Source organism: Rhipicephalus sanguineus, chromosome 3 (assembly GCF_013339695.2).
Source record: "Rhipicephalus sanguineus isolate Rsan-2018 chromosome 3, BIME_Rsan_1.4, whole genome shotgun sequence".
Classification (NCBI taxonomy): Eukaryota; Metazoa; Arthropoda; class Arachnida; order Ixodida; family Ixodidae; genus Rhipicephalus; species Rhipicephalus sanguineus.
Window position 1 is genome coordinate 186,853,888 of NC_051178.1, and position 20,417 is coordinate 186,874,304.

Genomic DNA, 20,417 nt, shown 5'->3' on the forward strand with positions numbered 1-20,417 from the left:
ATTATGTTAATGATAATGAAAAGTAGAAAACACTATACAGTTACACGCTTATTGCTTGCCACAACTTTTAGCAGCACAGGCCAGGCAAGTTGATGGATGCTTTTGCACTTCTGGTCACCTAAATGACCATCATCACCAGGAGAAGCTTAGTGCACCTTGTTATTGCCAAATGGAAGTGCTGTTGTGCCTGCAAAGTGTGCTTGATTTATGGCACGTCACTTTCCAGAAGCATGCACTGATTTTACGAATGCGCACGGGTTATACTTCTTTGATCAGTGCCCTTGTCTTTATTCCCCCACCTCCTCGCGTGTTTACTACCGCTCCAAGAAGACTGGTCCAGTTTGGTTGAAATGCTCTTGCTACCGCTAAAGAGCCAAAAAACAGGAAACCCAGTGTTCGTAGAAATATGTTGTTGTGGATGAGCTCGCAGCATTTATAAATATTGGCTTAGGTCTACGAAGGCTTAAGAAAAATGTTGATAAAGAAAAAGGAACAAAACTTTGCTTTCAACTTCTGTAGGGCATTGTAACTTATGTTTTGTTTTATGTAGTTTGTTTAGCACACTAAAAATTTAATACACCTTCTGTTCTGCTGTTTCAGTGACTGTTGACATTGCTTCACTTTTGAAAATAAAGTGGTTTTTCTAGAGAACAACCTTCATGCATTGTTGATGTCACCACCACACAAACACAACAGACTGTTCGTTATCGGCCCTCAATGTGACAAGCATAGCTTTGGGTATAGTTACAAGGGACTAAATGGGGCGGTGTCATTGCTGTAATTGATTATGGGCGTATTTTTGACCAGAAAGGTAAGCCCATATACCTTTGGAAATCTTGTAGTATTTCTGATTTCTGAATGTTTCATCCAATTTAAATAAATCTGATTGTGGGTGTGTTTTTGACCAAAAAGATAAGCCTTTGGAAATATGCATATATAGCTTGTGGTAGCACTTCTACAATATGTGAGAGAGACAGAATACTGCAGGGTCTAACCCATGAAAATGCAAAACCTCTATAAAATGTTTTATAGAGGTTTCGTGTTTCGTTGGAAGAAGCAATGATCAAGTCTTCGTGCCAACTCATTTATTTTTCACTTTGAGGGGTAACAGCTTTCACACATGCAATGGAGTACTAACAAAAGAAACACCTGTCATCGGCAATGATGATGATGACAACTGCACCTACATAGACGCTTGCACACATAATTGAGATAACCATGACACAAAAAAGGGGGGCTACGCTACACACAGTGGATCGTATACCACAGCAATGTTGGTATTTGACACTGGAGGGATATTCAGGGGTAAACTTGTGCGTCTTTTCAAAACCGGGTGTAAAAATGGGGCACTACTTGAGCCAGAGCTTCCTGTGTGTTGGGGACCACTGGAACAACGTTCTGAATGACACGAAAAAGCCGCACCTTGAAATGGTGAGTGACACAGGATTTTTGGACAACACTCTTCACGAGCTCGCCAACTGAAGGTTAAAAAAATTCAGTTCAAGGATCACATAAATCTGCAGTGGCCCCACTGCCAATCACAACAACGAAATGCTGGCAATGTTAAAAAAACAATTCGCAGACAAGTCTAACAAAATGGCAAAAGTGCAAATAAACAATGAATGAAACAGACATTTACCACAACATGTGACACATTATTCATAAAACGTGTTGAGTAAACTAATACGCAAAATTCAATTCGCAAACAAAATACAAGTCGTGGGCACAAACAGTGTTGACAAAAGCAGAACTGATGCTCAGTGCACCTTGTGCCCAAGGGCAGTGATACAAAAAGAAAAAAGGGTCATGGTTAGCACCAGTGAAATCAGAATGCCACCATGAGAAAGCACTGTAAAGAAGAATAATATAAAGCATGTAACAGCTTTCACTGGAGATGGTCCCATACATGCACTTCAACAAGATTCTGGAAACACCATTCATTGTCCCTTTGCAACATACTGCACACATGCTGCCATGTCACTTGTTAGCAGCAGCAATAACACGAGCAGGTTAATTCCCTTTAATGGATTATACTTGTGTATAGTCGCTGCTTTTTTTTTAAGGCGGTAGCCTCTAACATTAATGACAAGCTTAAATGTAAAGACCGATTGAATTTCAATGTAATTAGCAACCCGTAATAGAATCAGAGTTAATCGGTTCATCCATGCAAAATTAAACGGGCTGTTCCATTGGTTTGTCGGTCTTCTAAGAGAACACTACGATGAAATGTATAGCATGGATTCACCTACTACCTATCAGACCAACTGGGTCTTGCCATGCCCTTGTGCTGCACTAACAACATGGCAGCATATGGTGACTTCACATTACGGTCTCTGGTAGGTCTGCTGGCACCAGCAGATAAATGGTGTCGCAGTACACAATAGGGCTTCCAAAACAGGATGCCCTGGAAGAAAAACACCTTGTGCGTTCTATTGCATCAACTGCTGTTCTTGAGCAGTATGGGCCACAGCTCTGTAGAGCCATCTTGTGGCACTTTGAACAAATGAAGGACAAGAGAAGGACAGCCACATCCTCGTCGGCAAAGAAAAACGGACAGAGAGGGAAAAGATTGAGCAGCCCCTGAGCCCAGTCGTACCTTGTTGAGTGTGCTGCCTTCAGCGGTGCTGCAGTGCAACACTGAAAGGATGCGGCAGTGTGTGCCACTGAGTGCAGCTGATATTTAGGCCAATTTCGATGCAGCAGGTAACAGGCAGGACAGGAGGGTGTGGCTGACAGACCGATGGGCACAGAATGCTACAGGCACGGTCTTTTACTTCTTAAGTGACAAACAATTTTGCATCAACTGCATCAGCTTTCGAAACAGCACATCTTTCTTAAACACGGCTAACGGCGAGTACAGCCTCAACCATAGTCTGCATACAGTGCTCGAATGATACACTACAAGTTGCAGTGGTGACAGTTACTGCCACCTGCACGGCCTTGATAGAGCTGTCGATAATACATAATAAAGGAGGAATGTTTTTTGAGTACACGATCCAGAAAACGTGACAGAGAATGATTGTTTGACAAGACGGTGTCTTGTTCTGCCTACACTTGTTCCTTGTTCCATCTTCTGAGTGGTGAACTTTATTAAGAACACTCCCATGCCCAACAGTTTGTGCTCGCAAAACCAATAAACAGCACTAAACAAAGGGCTGTTTCAAGCTCGCAGTTATTCATGATCTCCTACACTCCAATCAGCACATTGTTAGGGGAGTGCAGGAGAGTCTGTAGCCACACCTCGCCAGCCCTCTGGTCCAATTTGTTATCAATTCGCATTGGAAGATCAAGCCATCTAATTTTCCAGAAGCGACAGTAGCAATCACTGAAGCAAAAGTGGCTACGGTGTGTGCCACATGTGCGCACTCGCCAAAATGGTATGCGAGCACCGCACAGCAACAGCCAACAAGATAAGAATGCGCCATTTTATTTATCGACAGCCAGTGCACACAGAAATATAAGGAACGCGGCCAGTGCCAAGACCATGAGAGATCACACGCAGTGACTACTTTCACGCGTACTTTGCCGTTTCTCGACAGACAAACGCCACACCACCAGCACATATCCCTATCAAGGACGACCTCACACGGTAACCACGACAAATCTCGCAACCACTTTCCTTTGCTTTCCACGAGAGATCAGTCGATAATTTTTTTTTCTGACTCACTCTCAACACATGCAAACGATACAACCTCTCTGCGAACACGTGCATCCATGCATTATGGCCATCTGCAGCTTTCGTTTACAGTAGGCTCAGGAAGATGCGACAGCATGGACTAGCTTCACACCCAGGACAACTGCCACGATATGGTGAAATAAGGTAGTACTTCAGTGGGACTCTGAAGTAGATGCAGAGCAATACCACCAAGCTCAGTACAGGGTGCCAGCTTTGGGGATCATTCACATTGCCTACTCACAGAGGTCAGGTGACCAAGTCGTTCGAAACTCGTTCCTTTGTTGAAAGGCAACTGATAATGGTCTGTTACACTACTATTGGTTGCTTTGGTTGAAAAGCAAGTGATATTGGTCTGTCACACGACTGCTGTTTCCAACAGCAACAGCACAGAAGCAGGACGTCTGCTTATGCCGATGCCCATTTTACATGCTGATGGCAGTGCAAGTAAAAGTGAACAGTGTTAATTATGAGACAGTTAGGTGTGACATTGAGAAAGTCACACTTGCCGACATGAACATAATTTGCCATGATCCCCCTCGGCTCACCAGTTGCAGTCAGACCTCTGTCAATCGCAGGTGTGAATGCACCCTTATAGTGATGGTCGTAAAAGCTGCTTATGACAGGATCCTGTCAGTGATTGGAGCGAAAGCACTTAAGTATGCTATTGGTCATGCCCGCAAAAAACAAAGAGAAATTGTGGAGCTGTCTCTAACAGCTATGGCAGTTTTAAGACAAACACTCGTATAAAAAAATAATTCATACTTAACAGTGGTGCACTGATGTACAGATAACTAAATGTCCCCAAGGTGTTAAGTGTATCAAGGAAATCGTACTCACAGAGATAGTCTCACAGGTGAGTCTACAGCGTGCTATAGTTACTAGAAGAATGTGTATGCTGTTACAGTGTTGTGCTTCTGGCTAGAGCCTCTGTTACAGGCTACTGCAGAGTACATTGATAAACAAAGTTGTGCAAAGAAATGGGTCATGTTAATCAAATCATTCTACCATTTCAGTTAATCTTGACCTAATGTAACCACTATTATGGTTGCTATAATATTAGAAGAGAAAAAAAAAAGAGAGAACACTTTGGGTACCGCAACCGGATCACATTCTTGAAATTTGGGCTAAGCTGTAGCACACAGATAACTTATGAGATGATGCGCTGCTATTTCTTGAGTCAAGAGATAAGTGCACACATCTTTACTGAATCGAAATTTAATCAAATGCATACAAGGGAGCAGCATTAATATTGATAATATTACAGTTTCACCTAATGTTTTAACATGGTGCAGTGGTACCTTCTCGTTGATTGGGCAGTTCCAAACAGCTGTTATGAATATTTTTTTTCAGTTTTATGCATCAAAGCAACTCGACTTTGATAGCACATTCGGCAACTATGACTGTCAGAATGTCTATCACTCGACATAGTAAAGTGCAGTGGCAATGAAATCAGTTGTCATGCGGAAGCAGCTCAATGTTTCAAGAAGTAGAGGAGTGCCTGAAGAGTTTACATACATGTGTGCAGATGCCATGCGCAGATGGACACACACACCCTTCACCAACCACTCGCTATGAAAATATGACCACGAGCAGGATACACCGAACATCAAGAAATGGCATGGTATCATTAAAATATTTCATATGAACCCTCCAGGGGTATAGTCAAACACTATTATTCGAATTCCAGCTCACTGTGGAGCCTCAAGGTGCCTCAAGACTGCGGCATACCCGTTTCGAGAAGCTATTTGCCACCTTTCTGTACTCAAGTGTCTGAGATCATACATCTGAAGAAGGCAGAAATATAAAACAAGAACAATAATAGCAAGTGCTGCGAGTAACAAGTGAAAGCTACTTGGACAAGCATTTGCAGCTCACAATATGCTGCCAGTAAACATTTCCTGGAAATATTTTAATGCAGAAGTTTTCTTTTCTCACCAAAGCAAAGGCAGTGCAGAAACCGTCCCACCTTTTTACATATTACAATAAACTCCCACTCGATTTCGTTTTTCAAACCTGGTAGGACCCCACAGCGGGTCAAAATTTTGAATCAGAGGAAGTACCCAACAAGCACGAGGCACCTTTCGGGACTCCTGAACATGGTAGACATAACAGGAAGATCCAGCTACACTGCATCAAACAAATGGTAGTGAACTACACAGACCTTCCCAAAGGGTCCTGGGCCTCAAGAATCATGTGAATTAATGGAGGGGAAAAAACCAATGCCGGCAGCAATTCATATGACCAGATTGTAGAGCTCTAACAGTAGATGTTAAAGGCCAATAACGTGGCCTGCCATGGCATGAGGTGCAACCTACCAAGTTCCTCACAATTTCCGATACGTAAAACCATGCAACTTCAGGGCAGTCTACATGCCAACTTTGGCTATTCTGACATCTCCAAATTCCTTCCTTGCCAATGCCTTCTTTGAATAGACTGCCTGCACCTCACATTCTCTTCTTGTAGCAAAGAATGTCAAGAAACCACGCATTTTGCTTCTCGCTTTCGTGACTTTTTGTACATTTCAGTGAGCGGTTGTAACAGTTGCAATAAAATGACCATGGGTTACTTTAAAAAACAAGCACAAGACAATGTGGAATCTATGGACATGGGATATTACACAAGGCTCATTTGTGGCACAGATATGGAAGGGGTCAATTATTCTGCAAACACAATGCTACAACACTTTCCCACTAGTGTCGTCATCTTACTACTCTTTATTGTCAGTGTACTTGAGTTTCTGACAAGTCACTCAGTGTTGTCTGCTATGTCGCGAAAGACTGTTGCCTTTGGTTTTTTTTCTCCTTCCTTAAATACACTATTCGTAAATGGATATTTTAAAGCAATTAAGTTAATTGTGTGATGTCTAAGAAAATGTGAATATTGATTTCACCCTTTCGATAGATGTGCTGTTCTTGTAAGAAAACAGCATCGCCACAAGATATAACAATGGTATTTGTAGTGGTCCATGACAGCATTAGTACAGTACCAGCCTCCATATACAATTTACAAACAGCCTGTGCGTATCATTCCTTAAAACATTCACTAATCATACAAAACGACTGTTACAAGGTTCCTGGGTGTTAATTCAGTCAGGTTATAAGTAATAATCAGTAGGAATACATTTCCGTGCCGATAAAATAGCCACTAACTGGTTTAATAATGAAGTCACAGCAGCTGTGTTCCTTTCCTAAAACAGTTGCGCTACGCCTGAGGTACTAACATTGTAAGAAAAGGAAAAAAAAACATTCCACAGCCCTTCTATCGCATGAAGCATGGCACGGGCTATACAAATAAATGAATGATCCATAACCATGTTTCATAAACGAAGCACTCGAGTTCAATTAGAACGAGAAAGTCCATTGTTTAAGCTATTCTACACCTAGACTGCATGAGCCAGTGAGATTCATAAAACCATAATTTTGACGCCTGGAGTAATCCCTGCTTACTTCACAGGACACTGATTTCTTCACAAGAAACTGCATGCTTGATTCTTCTGCTTCAGCGAAGCACAGACGAAGGAGCATACACTCTTTACAAACCATGAAAGCAGCCCATCCTCTCCCACTACAAATTGTTTCACTGGGGTTTGATCATGCAGTTTAAAAGTGAGATGTGTGTCCCACTAGTTTCACGTCCACAAATGCAGACAATGCTCCATTTAATGATGCAACTCAGTCGGTCCATCAACTTTCGAGGCCCAGCACAACTATAACAGCTGACAGCATGCACCTTCTCAAGTGCCGACAAGGACTAACTCAAACACAGGGCCAAACCTATACAATACAGCCATGCCAATGTTGGATTGTAAATAGACTGGGATGAATGAATGAACCCTGAGTGGAACAAATCCTGAGATGGGTGTCAATGGTCGCTTAATGTTTACTGACAAGACAGTATCACTTTCATTACAGGAAAAAAAAAGTATACAAGTAGCGAGTTCTGAAACAAAGCAAAAGTATTTGCCAGCAATCGCACAATGGCCAAGATAATGCCAAAAACATCTTCAGTCGGAGGGACGAGCTTACTGTCGACTGTGGTCCAGCCAGTGGTCAGTGGGTTCCCCAATGCATGACCGGGTCATGGGGACAGAAGGGTAGTGACAACGGGAGGAGTCACAAGTTTTCAGAAGCAGCTCAGATGAGGCTGTCGAGCTGTACCTGGATCTGCTCCAACTGCAACAATCAAGAAAATACATTTAGTAGGCATGATCAAGTTAAAAGGCACTTAGCAATCTAGATCCATTGGTTCTAGATACATTAACCCTATGCGGTCTGTTGTCGGCCCCCTCCCGGCAACGCAAAACGACCGCAGCTATCCGTGATCAGCACTGCTCGACAAGTGCTTTCGTGGTTGATTCATGTGCACGTCTTCTCACTGCATTATGCGCCACTCTAAATAAGTAAGTGAAGTTCTTTTACTTGAGGTTTGATTTCTTTAGTTTCAGACCGGAACAGACCTTTTGTGCTTGGTGTGGGTAAAGGTTTCGGACTACAAGGGGGTTAAACATATCAGAAGAACTGGGTAACAGTGCAAGGAGGGGACAAACAGACCGAGACAAACGAAGCTCAGTCTGTTTGTCCTGTCCTTGCGTCAATACCTGGTTCTTCTAGTATGCACCAACAAGCCCAAGTCAACACATTATTAAATACATATACTATAACACACATTCAGGCAACCGTGGCACTTCATGCCATGATTGCCTGATGGTTGAGTGATACATTTCATGGGACAATAAAGCGAAAAATAATTTGACTTGTATCATAATTAGACTGTCACTGTACGCTACCAAAAATGCCATCTTTTATGTAACAAAAGAGACTTAGTAAGCCCGAAATAGAGTGAAAACAAAACGCAAGCGGCAACGTTGCTATGAAATTCCCCACACCGGCTTGGCATGATGACTTCAGGAATTTGACAGCATCTACTTGGGCAGCAATGTAACAGGGTTCCAACAACATTGAAAATTTATGCCGGTGTTCCTATTAAATTGGGTGACATCAAGCAGTGAGAGATGCGCACCTGTGTGTAAAGGTTGAACAGCTGTCCATGTGAAAACTGCAGCAGCAAGTGGTCATGTGCAGCTCCAGTGGAGACGACAAGGTCCACCAGGGCCTGAAGCCTCTTGGACCGTGCTGCAGACTGCTGAGCTGTCCGCACTTGCACCTCCCAGTCCACATTTCGAAGCTGCACAATCATGCACGAATAGATGCATGTCACGTACACATATGATCCTCGCACACACATACATGTCACTTACAGAGTTAATAAAAGCAACTTAGTTGCATCTGTACAGATAAAAAAAGCATGATCACAAAAGAAAACTCAGAGCTTAAGAAAATGTTTACGAAATTGTAAGCTTGTAAACACGAACTGAAAGACGTTACAGTGTGCAGTGTAAACCTGCCCACAAATGCCTTTTCCAAGTCTAGCTTTCTCTAGGTTTTGTTTCTACTAAGTTTTTTCGGAGTTCTTTCTTAAGTATATTCACGTTCCAAAAGATTGTGGACAAGCAGACAACAAAGTTGGCAAAGCGTGTCCTATGTTTAAATATGGAAAATTAAAGCTCTAGGACATTGCACAATGTCCAGACTCGAAAAAAGTATCATGGATTCTAAGCACTTCTAAGTGGAGTGCAGTAGCACTCTTCTAGTACAGTTGCATGGAGGTGGCTGTGTTAAGCTTGTTAACCAGGCATTTTTCATTGACTGCTCGGAGGGACATGATCCATAATGAACTTGTAGTGCCAATCACAGTAGAGGGTTATTGAGGCATAGTTCAAGCACACATCTGGTGTCACACATTAGACCAGTTTGTGGAAATGGCAGAAAGCCTGCTCAGTGATGACAAAAAATTTTTTCAGCTCTCCAGTCTTTGGTGTTCAGAAGCGGTGCACCGACCTGTCTGGGAGCGAGGGAGCGCTGCTTCAACTGCTCAACAAGCTGCTTGGCATGGCTTGTCCATGACTGCACCATGCACTGAACCTGATATGGAACAAAAAATACGGTAGTATTAGGGTTGTATAATTGGTGATCGAGCACATAAAGGAAGAAAAACTAAGTTCTGGGGTTTTACGTGCCCAAACCACAATATGGCTATGAGGCATGCCATAGTGGCAGACTCCAGATACCATCTGAGCACCTGGGAACTTAATGCGCATCTTAGGTAAATCTAAGTAGCTACCATATATTGGCATTACTGCATTTTGACCCCCCCCCTCCCTGAAATGCGGGCATCATATCTGGGAGTCAAACTTGCAGCCTCAAGCTTAGTAGTGCAACGCCACAGATGTTAGGCTACTACAGTGAATAGGTGACCAAGTACCGAATTCCACACTGTGTAAGTGCTGCAACAATGTGACTCAATGGTCAATCTGGTGTACCGTGAGATACTGCATGCAATGTGACACTTCTTTAGAAAGTATGTCAGCATCAGAATGGCATTTCATGTGATGATGTCTTTCCACAACCTACTTTATTAACTTTATTTACACATTTTTTCCACCTTCCTACAGTTTTTTTAACTACTATAGTCGGCCATAACTTTAGAAGGCAGTGGCACTTCTACCTAAAAGACAGATGCCCGCAAGCCTGCACCAATGAGCGCACACACTAAACTGACATCATAAGCCAGACGGTCAGCGACCCTGCCGTCGGAGAACATCACCAAGTACATGAGCAGGTAGTACCACACTAGTCGCGGAGACAATCGGCTGCCGCCCTTTGGTCCTCTGGGCGAGGCTTGTCCAGCCTTCTTACGTTGAATCCAACGACAGTTAACTATACTACAAAATCACACAGAAGTGAACACGTGATAGAAAAATGAGAATGCAAGAGCAACGCACCTTGTTTTCTTCCATGCCCAGGTCAGTCAGCTGGGTCCGCAGTACCTGTGGCTTGGCCAAGTGGAATGCAGCCTGCACCATAGGTGGAAAACAAGAAACAAACAATGCAATCATGAAAAATAGTGGGCATAAGACGACAAGCTAGTTGCAAGACAGCTGCATCTGGAATGCAGGAATATTAATGATAGAAAAACCACTAACCTTTATTAGAAACTTACTCTTATATAACAGTAGAAAAAAAGGCCTTGTAAATCAGGGAAAATGCAAGAATGAAAGGCAGGTGGATATGCTACATTCGAATTCCTGAAGCAATTCACCATGAGTACTACCATGAATGTCATCGGTTCTGGCAGGTACCAATGCCATTCCCGAAACTTCTTTTATTAACAAAGACGAGCAACATTGTATAATAATGGAAGCGAAAATTAATCTTGCCAAGTTATGAAATATTTTACTGTGCCAAAAGGGCTCAAATACAAGAAAATACTTTGAGAAACATGACATCGCATGTACAGTCAACCACAAAAGTTTACGGACCACGCAAGCATGTGCCAAACTGCCTGTCCATGCCACCTAGCGGCGCGCCATCTACCGTCGACCTCAGCGCTGGGCCGGAAATGGGTTTTAATGTTATTCACTGGCCTTTCAATATTCTACTGCCGCGCAGCGCATTGTTAGTTCGCAGTTTTCTAGCAAAGCGCTTATCTGCATTATGACCGTCACACTTCTACTTTGATAGCACGATCAGGGCTATCACGGTGTGCCTTGACCGGCGTACCATTGGGTAGGTATCACTTTGTGAGAAAGATTGCGACTGATAACAGTTATGCGGATAGACCGCAGCTACCAAAGAGCGTGTCTAGTGAAAAAGTGAAAGGCGAAAAATATTTCTGCCCAGTCAGAAAACAGACAGGCCATCGATTAAGAGAGGGATGCATCTCGGGTGCTGTGCTGCTGCCACATGATTGCTGCTGTCACAATATGGTCACATGATTATAATGCCAAGTACAAAATTGCTAAAGCAGTTAAAAATAAATTAATGTAGCCTTGATGTAAATGGGAACACTCGGGCATACATAGAACGTAATTACAGCTTGTAAGAAGAACAAATCTTGACCAACATTTAGTTTCCGAGGCAAGCAATACACGTAATGCAACATGATGGCATTTCACTGTGGCCCTTTCTTTCTGTGGCAGAGACATGCTAACATGGCTGTGTGTCAGAATACCACAGCATGCGTGCCAGCAACAGTGAAGGTGGGAACATTTTATTAAGACTTAGATTTTGTGCCTTTGGGTAGCCCGATGGACCTTTTCATACTCCAAACCCCACACTCTGTTTGTGGTCTATAAACTTGTTGGGGTCCTTCTGTACACTCAGCGGCTTAAGTACGCAAACTTGCGGTACCCAAGACCTCTCCTGAGGCGGTGTACACAAAAAAATTGAGCACAACTATTATTTCGGTGATCGGCCGCGTTCATCGTCTCTGCTTTCGTAAATGCCTCAGCTGCGATCGATGATGGATACCTCCTATCTTTCTCTCTCTTTTTTTATATGAGAATAAGAGTGCGACAAAGGGGCGCTACAATGTTGATACGAATGCCATAAGATACCGCCAACTGCACTGCTGTTCTTCGATCTCTCTTCCTGTACATATCTCTGCTATATTAAAATGCTAATGTACATTAGGTAACAGCAATTAAGAAGTACGGTGGCAAACTCGGCAATCTTATTCGCCTGTAGTCCTGAATAGGCAAATGACCGCAAGTTTCTCTTCTCTAGTTTTGGCAGTTGTATGAAACAAGTATGAGCCAGGTTTTCACTGTGCCAGGCTTTTCATCAAGGGGAAGGGATTTTTTAAATTTTTATTTCAGAAAGTAAAAGTTACGTTTATGAAAATTCAGAATTATTTTTGTGATTTGTGGTGCGTGTGCCAAATTTCGGAACTCAGTGTTGAGAAAGAAAAAGAAGTCAGCTCCAAACCCCACTAAAGGGAAAAAGTAAAAAGGGGAGGAACCACCCACCTGTTCCAGGATGAAGGAAAGAGACTCCAGAAGAAGGGTAACCTCCTGTGCATCGCAGTTAAAAGCTCGTTGCAGTTTCTGTTCTTCCTCCTCAGTGAAGCTGCGTTCATCCTGAAACAAGTACATTCAAATGTGGCTTCTCTCGGCAATGTGTTCTTTTCTCTCATTATGACAACTTCAGAAATTTCTCACGATACTTTATACTTTCCATGAATGTCAGACCACCATCAGTACTGCGGCATGTTCCAGTTATCACAATGCAAAATGGTCCCAGTAAATATTTCACAAATTAAAAGAGCCAAAAGAATAAATTGTCTCGTTTGTACTATATGGAGACAAACAAGAAAAATTGCTATTTAGTTAGCAGATTTCTACAATACTATTACATCATGCATGGATGCAGGATACATTAGTTGTTTGAAAAAACAACAATAATTCCTCTTTACACAACTTGCAGTCAGAAAGCACTAGTTGACGCAAAAAGTGACGTGCTTTGGCAATAGTGTTAACCCACTGTAATGCCTCAACCGCGCTGTGGGTACGAGAGTAAATAAATAAATAAACAAATGAACTCACGTCTGCATGCATAAGTTACCATGCAGCAGACACAGCTTTGTACCTAAGCTGTTGCAATATCACCTTGTCTATTAGGCACGTCACATATCCCACTTGTGAGAGTACAAAACATAGCATTAATTCTGCACAACACTATTTCTGCTGCGCAATAACCCGTTATCGGCACCCACAAGGCAAGTTATCAAGGTTGAAAACGTGAAGCTGGTCCCCACAGGCAAGTGTAAATGCGCAACAGCCTTGCTTGACACAACAAGATATGCAGGCAAGTTTTCAAAGGCTTCGTTTCTTTGCAACCATGCAGAATGAACCTTTTGTAATAGTTAGCGAATGACCCTCTCGAAACATATCATTCTGGCCCCTCACAGTAACCAACCATGTGCTGCAAACAGAAATGGCCGGGGTAATACCAGAATCTGGCCAGAGTAGGCACCAAGGAGGTGCAATGAACTTTTATAAATATACCTTAAGCATCTGTCACAACTAATGTTACAGTTTTCTTTCAGCTGTAATGAATGATCATTAAGACCTGATTACATGCTCAGTAATTTTTAGTTGAGTATTTTAGTAGAGTGCTGTGCCCAATTAAGTGTAAAAAAGAGGACAAGGACGCAGGAACGCAATGACAACTACTTAAATGAGAGAGCACCAAGTTGACATCGAAACGTCATATCAATGTGAAATAAATGGCCCTCTTTATTGCTTTCTTGATCACTATGTTATGATGTCTTCAAAGCTGGACATACAGACCGTCTTAAAAATGACTGCCGACTGCACGAGCAAGCATGTTGTGCTGTGCTGATGTAACATTCAGTGAAGTTGAATTCATATCTTACACAGCATAACACACAGAAACTTACAGTCATTAACAACTGGTCAGCGAGTCCTCTATGTGCAATGTCTATGCACTGCACTGATATCCTGTTTTTCTGCACCAACTTTCAGATAAGGGTGAAATAACGAAGCATCTTGCAGAGTTCGCCTCTCAAATCTTGGCTGAGCAGTGTCCCTATGAAATGAGAAGTGAGGATGGGCGAAACAAAATGGGAAAAGAAATGAGGTAGGAGAAAACACGAAGAAGGCAGTTGCTGTTTTTTTTTCCCTCGTTCGTTGTTCACAATGCTCAGCACCAGAAGTATTTGAAGTGTGATTTCAGCTAGCATTGTTCAGAAACTCCACTAGGTTGTTTAGTACATGACTAAGCCTGACTGCAAAATTTCATGCAAGCACGCAGTGATGCAAGGTGCCCCGAGGTATGTTCAGAAATGTTGTGTAAGCTTACCTTGCAGGGAAGCTTCTGTAAAATTCTTGCAAGCAGTGCACTGAACTTAGTATCATCCAGCTGGTTTATGAGCTTCACCGCCTGCTCCAGCCTGCACATATAAAAATAAATCATAATTATACCCGATGAGACATATGTAAATCATCTCAGCAATGATAGCAGAATCCACACGCTAAAGAAGCAGGTTAATTTCGATGGAGGCAAAATACTAGAGGCCCATGTAGTGTGCAATTTCAGTGCACGTTAAAGTCCAAATTATCCAGAGCCTTCCACTACAGCATATCTTATACCCTTAGTCGTTTTGGACGTTAAACCCCACAAACTAACCAACTAAGCAAGTGTTAAGCAAAGTTAAATAATGCAAAAAGTAGACTTAAATATACTTGTACAGACTGAATGCTGCTGCTACAAATGCACTATTTTCTATAGTATCTTAGCAATTGGAAAAAGGCAGTTTTGCAAATATCCCTGCTAAGTGAACCACGTTTGTAACAAGTATACGTCACCATCAACGTACCACACATTTACATTAAACAAAGTGAAAGTGTCTTACCAGGCATTCTTATTCGCACAACTTCAACTTGCTTGCAAAACGGCTGCTTCCTGTCTCCAGTGAGATTCAATGCAATTAAGATATGCAGCTCAATAAAATGTAGACAGCAGCCGTTTACTCAGTACCCATGCAATGTTTACATAGATTTCATTAAAGGTATTTCATCACATTTGTATGTTAAATGAGAGTGCTCGGCTAATACAAGCTCGTTCATGAACTGTTTGTGCCGCGTCTTAATATGTAGGAAATGTGCATAATGCACTCCCTCTGAGGAGTGATATTGTACTTACGAACACGAGAAGCGTGCTTCACAACATACACGCAGAAAACACACCATTCGCCTCTGCTGACCACCAAGGAAGTCTTGTGCAATCTCGACAAGATTGTAGGCTCGGATCGTACCCCTCTTTTTTTTTTATCTCGTTACTTTTTTTTCTTGTTCAAGTGCTCGAGGAGTTGATAAAGTTTGTGTACCTCACTTGTTGCAATTTCGAGAATAAAGAGCAATTTGCGGCAGCCGAGACTGCAGGGCAATTTAGGAAACTGTTACTTTACCGAATCACAGAGCCAATGGAGGCAGCGAAAGTGAATGTTTGCTCTGCGATGCCACTTCCGGGGTCGCCGCAATAGGCGACGCTAAGCTGCACATCGGTGCAAAATGGATAACCCGCCTTCGCCTTTCTAAGTTAAGGCGTTCACCATACCACAGTTAACTAGACAGACATGATACTCGCATACAAGTTTATTAGCAATTTGCGCGAAAAAGCGTACACGAGGCGATAATTATACGGACTCCGGGAGGCCACGCCACAGCGTTCACGTCTTTTGAAAACCCGGAATACCGCTTCGCGACGACTCAAAAATGCACACGATCGTGCGAGTCACTTTTGAGACTCGAATGGAATCGAAACGGAGATGGAAACCCAATCGCGCTGAAGCGCACACCTCCGCTAGGCAGCCCAAGATCTCGCGCCGTTCAAAGCTAGGCCAGAAATGTGTGTCAAGGTTTCTAGGCCATGCATGCCGCCCGGCGATATTGATTGCCGCATCAGCTGGGAACACCGGTCAGCCAGCGGTGCTTACGTCGAACCGTTCGAGATTTACTTTCCAAATGCGAATCACTGGCCACAGACTCGGCCGTAGAGTGTGACACCGTAGGAGAAACGAAATCGCACATATCACAACGGCGGGGTGGTAGCGTGGGAGGAACCTTGGCATCAAGGTTATCAAGAGCTCTGCTCAAGAAGAAAAAAGAGCGTGACTCAGAGCTCTCGCTTGCGAGCTGAGCACCCATTTCGTATCTTTTTGCAATGGCAGCAGTGACGAATGGGCTCGTCACCATCGAACAGGAAGAAGAACGTGAATATTTACCGGACTGTTTTGGTGAACATAGAGACAGTCATCGCTTTGCAGTGCGTCCGAAGTGCACTTGTTGCTATGCTACAGACTACAGACGCAGAAGAAAAAAAAAAACGGGCGACGGCCGCGCCATTGCGGACGACCCTCGCGAAACCGAAACTGACTCAAAGAACCTAAAGTTAAAATAACGCATGCTATTTGTTATTTGTCATAAACTTTTGTTAGGCGCAACACCGCAGTTATACGTGCCATGAATGGTGTTCAAATTAGTACTGCCAGGAGATTTTTCTTGTATTAATTGCGAGTCTCAAAGGCTATGCTTTTGGGTAATGCAAGCGCAAGATTCAGCAGCTCAAATACGTCATGGTCAGCATGCCTTGAGACCCGTAGGAAACTCTATGTTGAGACCCTCCTATTTATGGTTTTTCGCCAATGAATAGTAAATAGTAATCAAAAAAGGCGCTAGAGGCACCAGCGGCGTTTCAGGCAGGCTGTGTGATGGCGTCTTTCAAACGCGCGTCTTCGCTAGCTTTCGTAGAGACGCTGCTTTCTAGTCGTTAGTTTTCGTCAACCAGCTTACTAGGTGCGTTTTTGTGGTGCAGTTGCTTACGTTGAGCCATTTCAACATGAACGCGCAGACATCTAGTAGTGCGCGCAGTGAAAGGACGTTCGGACAAGTGGTGATCGGGCCACCCGGATCGGGTAAAAGCACTTACTGTAAGGCCATGCGCGAGTTGTGCACAGCAATCGGACGCTCGGTAGCCGTGGTGAACTTGGACCCAGCGAACGATGTGCTCCCCTACGAGGCAGATGTTGACATCAAAGGACTCGTCGAACTTAGCGACGCGATGGACGTGTATGCGCTCGGTCCCAACGGTGCCCTCGTCTACTGCATGGAGTATTTGGAGAAGAACTTCGATTGGCTGTGTCAGCAGCTGGAGAAAGTTCGCGGTTGCTACCTCTTTATCGACTGTCCTGGACAGGTACGCATCGCGCGCTTCCGAATTGAAACGAACCGGATCGCGGGCCTACCTGTTGCTAAGCTCGCAGTGATGACATGCAGGTGGAACTCTACACGCACCATGCGAGTGTGCGGAATGTTGTGTCTCGACTGCAAAAGCTGGGCTACCGGCTTTCGGCCACCCACCTTGTCGATTCCCATTACTGCAGCGACCCAGGAAAGTTCATCTCGGTCTTGCTGACTTCCTTGGCTACCATGATGCACAGTGAGCCCATGCTTGTTATAATTTGTAGCTGTGTTCGCGGATATTGACTCAGCTGATTACCTTTGGAGCTTTATTTAACAGCGGAGCTTTAAGCTGGAGGTAAGGCCGTTGATGTCCGTACATAACTCGGCGTGTATGCGCCGCATAGCATAGCTAAAGCCCCTCCATGCGTTTTCCGCGTAGACGCGATGGAGGGGCTTTAAGCATAGCCTTGCATAGTGGTCGGAAAGGTAAGTGAGGAGGAAGGAAAGGGGGAGGGGAGAGGGTAAACCATGGCATGGCCTTGCATAGTTTAGCAAGAGAATAGGAAAGGTAAGTGAGGGTGAGGAGGCGAGAGTGTCAACCATATTTTAACCATGTACAGATAGCAAAGGGTGGGAAAGAGAAGTGATGTGAGTTAGGAGGAGAGAGGGCAATGTAGAAAGAGATAAAGAAGGAAGACAGAATAGGATGATGTAGAAAAAGGTAAAGACAGAAAGAAGATGAAGAATGAACTCAATCTGCGTTTGCCGGGTGGTGGCACTTGCTTGCCAGCTCCACCCTTCAGATTGTACATACTGGCTTTAATTTTTTTTGTTTGCTATTGGTCTTTTGAGTTTGATGGTACAACTGAAAGGTCGTGCATATCGCAGTGGAACTACCTCACATCAATGTGCTCTCAAAGGTGGACTTGGCAGAGCAGTATGGAAAGCTTCACTTCGGTTTGGACTACTACACTGATGTGATGGATCTGTCTTTCCTGGCCGATGTTCTCTCTGTAAGTGGATTGCCGATGCCTAACCAAAGCATGCACAAATGCTCAAATTTCTTGCAGGCAGATGACGGCTCACAGTGGAATTATTCAGTGAACCTTCGACACGAATTAGAACTACGCGTATTCTTTTGCATGGCAAAGAGCGTACAAATCTCGTTTTGAAATAATGGTGAGGCCCTTTGTAACATCATGTAACAGGCGGGTTAGACCATAAGAACTAGGGGAAAACAATGTGCCTCTGTGATGCACTGGATTTGGTGATGGTGATGGTAGCTTGTGGCTCGTCTTCTCATTCCTTTTTTTTTTTCTGAAATCCACATTACTTTGCAGGAGGATCCCATCCTCAAGAAATACAAGAAAATGAACGAAGCGCTGGCGGGAATTATTGAAGACTACAGCCTTGTCTCGTTTCTGCCACTGAATGTTCAGGTCTGACATATACTACACTGTTGTGCGATTCTCGGTTATTCTTAATTCTGCAGTTTGAAAAGCACTGTGATAGAGTGCTTGTCTGACTGGACAGATGGCTTTCATTTTCATTGTAAAAGTCATGTCTATACACCAGCGCTAGCAAAGCTGCTACGGGGGCTAGTTGGCGCAACTTCTGAATGCACCGCCATGTTCAAGGGCGACGACACAGGAACGCAAACAGGATGTCACGCTTGGCAGTGCATTTGGCTGTGAAATACAACAGTGTGGCAAGAACCTGCTTAAAGGCCAACTGCAATGAAATTTCACTTCGCCCAAATTCAGTGTCAGTGAGTGGCATATATCATAGAAGCAGGCTTGGGGGGGGCAAGGTCGCAGAGCTGATGGTGGTGTAGTTTTTCTTGTTAGCAGCCTTCGAACAGTACCTAAGCAGACGACGCATGCACATGGTGGTTGTCTCTGTGACGCAAGTCCAGGAACGGCGCCTCCGAGGTATTTCAGCAACCCCTTATCATGGAGGTCTTCCTGAAGGGCCATGCATTCTAGGTTATTCCCTTGTCACGAGTCACTTCTGGCTAGAGGCAATGCTGGCACCTTTCTCACCTTCTGTGTAAAAAGACTGCTATTTTTGCTAGCTTTTCTTGGTGCTTCCACTTTTGTTCCAGACATTGAATTTTGTACAGAGGCTTCTGTATATCTACACTATCTGAAACTAAGCATTTATGCGGTCTACAATTTTGTTTCCAAGCAGAAGAAAATGAGAGGGCAAGTTACTAGTGAAGCAGCTAGTTCACACGGGGATTCTGGCACAGGAACCAGCAAGGTTTCAGCCATATCTCAAAACGAAGCAGGTCATCCATAGCAATGAATACATTACACTGGTATTATCGTGGACACTGTGTTGGTGTGCCAGCATAGTGAGAAGCTGCGTCTGTAATGTCACGTGAAAGCCATCTGTGAAGTTAATGCATGTGCATTGGAGATAATTGTAAGCATAGTTTTATGCTGCGAGGTCGGTACCATTCACGGTTATTTCAATCTTCCCAAATCATTGATTTAAAAAAGAAAATCGGTGTTTTTGAAAATTGACACAAGACCTGTTCTGATGTGGCATTGATCCTCAAATATGGACCCATCTCTTGTCAGCTATATAGAGTTAAGTAACAGTAATAAATATGTATGGTCCAGAAAATGCAATAATTTGAGCCATAAAAATACCGAGTGCAAGTGAAATGTGCAAATTACGCAGAGAATTGTTTGTACACTGGCCACACGTGGCATAGCGAAAGCCCATGCTTGCTTCAGAAGGAAAAAAAAATCTGTTATTGACACTAACAAGACCAAATTACCTCAATCTGCTACACCAAGATAGTGCATGTGAATGGCAAATTGAAAGGGTTGAAATTAAAACTAGACTAATTTTGCTGTGTTACCTTTTTTTTTTTAATTTCCAGGAGAAAGAGTCCATGTGGAGTGTTCTGAAGGCGTGTGACAAATGCAACGGGTATATTTTCAGCCAGTCCGAAGAGCAACACATGATGAATCTAGCCATGGGATCAGACACCCAATCTCAAGATGCAATTGCCAGGCTTCGCGAGCGTTTGGAGACGTCGGGAACGACTTGTATTGTTGAAGACGAGGAGGCCATGGATGACATAGACTAAAATAAGTTTTTAAATTGAAGCAAGAACTGCTGTCT

The 20,417-nt window shown here is 43.5% G+C and overlaps 3 protein-coding genes across 3 annotated transcripts in view; 2 read left to right on the forward strand and 1 right to left on the reverse strand.

Annotated features, from left to right (window-relative positions):
* The window catches only part of LOC119386187 (filamin-C), a 179,896-nt gene extending 177,292 nt beyond the window's left edge, over positions 1 to 2,604 (forward strand). Inside the window, 1 exon segment of the mRNA XM_049414247.1 lies at positions 2,510 to 2,604. Within this exon segment, the coding sequence (XP_049270204.1) occupies positions 2,510 to 2,604 (95 nt within the window).
* A 3,259-nt stretch (positions 2,605 to 5,863) lies between these two features.
* LOC119387839 (COMM domain-containing protein 10) lies at positions 5,864 to 16,393 on the reverse strand. The gene is made up of 7 exons (XM_037655373.2): positions 16,322 to 16,393; positions 14,398 to 14,488; positions 12,543 to 12,653; positions 10,518 to 10,589; positions 9,574 to 9,657; positions 8,696 to 8,860; positions 5,864 to 7,848 (listed from the first exon to the last, which is right to left on the reverse strand). Exons 1-7 carry the CDS (start codon positions 16,351 to 16,353, stop codon positions 7,810 to 7,812), a joined length of 594 nt encoding a protein of 197 aa, XP_037511301.1. The 5' UTR covers positions 16,354 to 16,393; the 3' UTR covers positions 5,864 to 7,809.
* A 339-nt stretch (positions 16,394 to 16,732) lies between these two features.
* On the forward strand, positions 16,733 to 20,417 carry LOC119387841 (GPN-loop GTPase 2). The gene is made up of 5 exons (XM_037655374.2): positions 16,733 to 17,292; positions 17,373 to 17,535; positions 18,168 to 18,292; positions 18,620 to 18,718; positions 20,173 to 20,417. Exons 1-5 carry the CDS (start codon positions 16,936 to 16,938, stop codon positions 20,380 to 20,382), a joined length of 954 nt encoding a protein of 317 aa, XP_037511302.1. The 5' UTR covers positions 16,733 to 16,935; the 3' UTR covers positions 20,383 to 20,417.

What these genes read in the sequence shown, in the direction of transcription:
- LOC119387841 (XM_037655374.2), top strand. Translation starts at nt 16,936, where the DNA reads ATGAACGCGCAGACATCTAGTAGTGCGCGCAGTGAAAGGACGTTCGGA. An exon ending in TTATCGACTGTCCTGGACAG is followed by an intron (nt 17,293 to 17,372) that starts GTACGCATCGCG and finishes GATGACATGCAG; the next exon opens with GTGGAACTCTACACGCACCA. An exon ending in TCCTGGCCGATGTTCTCTCT is followed by an intron (nt 18,293 to 18,619) that starts GTAAGTGGATTG and finishes ATTACTTTGCAG; the next exon opens with GAGGATCCCATCCTCAAGAA.
- LOC119387839 (XM_037655373.2), bottom strand. Translation starts at nt 16,353, where the DNA reads ATGACTGTCTCTATGTTCACCAAAACAGTCCG. An exon ending in TACAGAAGCTTCCCTGCAAG is followed by an intron (nt 12,654 to 14,397) that starts GTAAGCTTACAC and finishes TACTTGTTTCAG; the next exon opens with GATGAACGCAGCTTCACTGA. An exon ending in TGTTCAACCTTTACACACAG is followed by an intron (nt 7,849 to 8,695) that starts GTGCGCATCTCT and finishes TGATTGTTGCAG; the next exon opens with TTGGAGCAGATCCAGGTACA.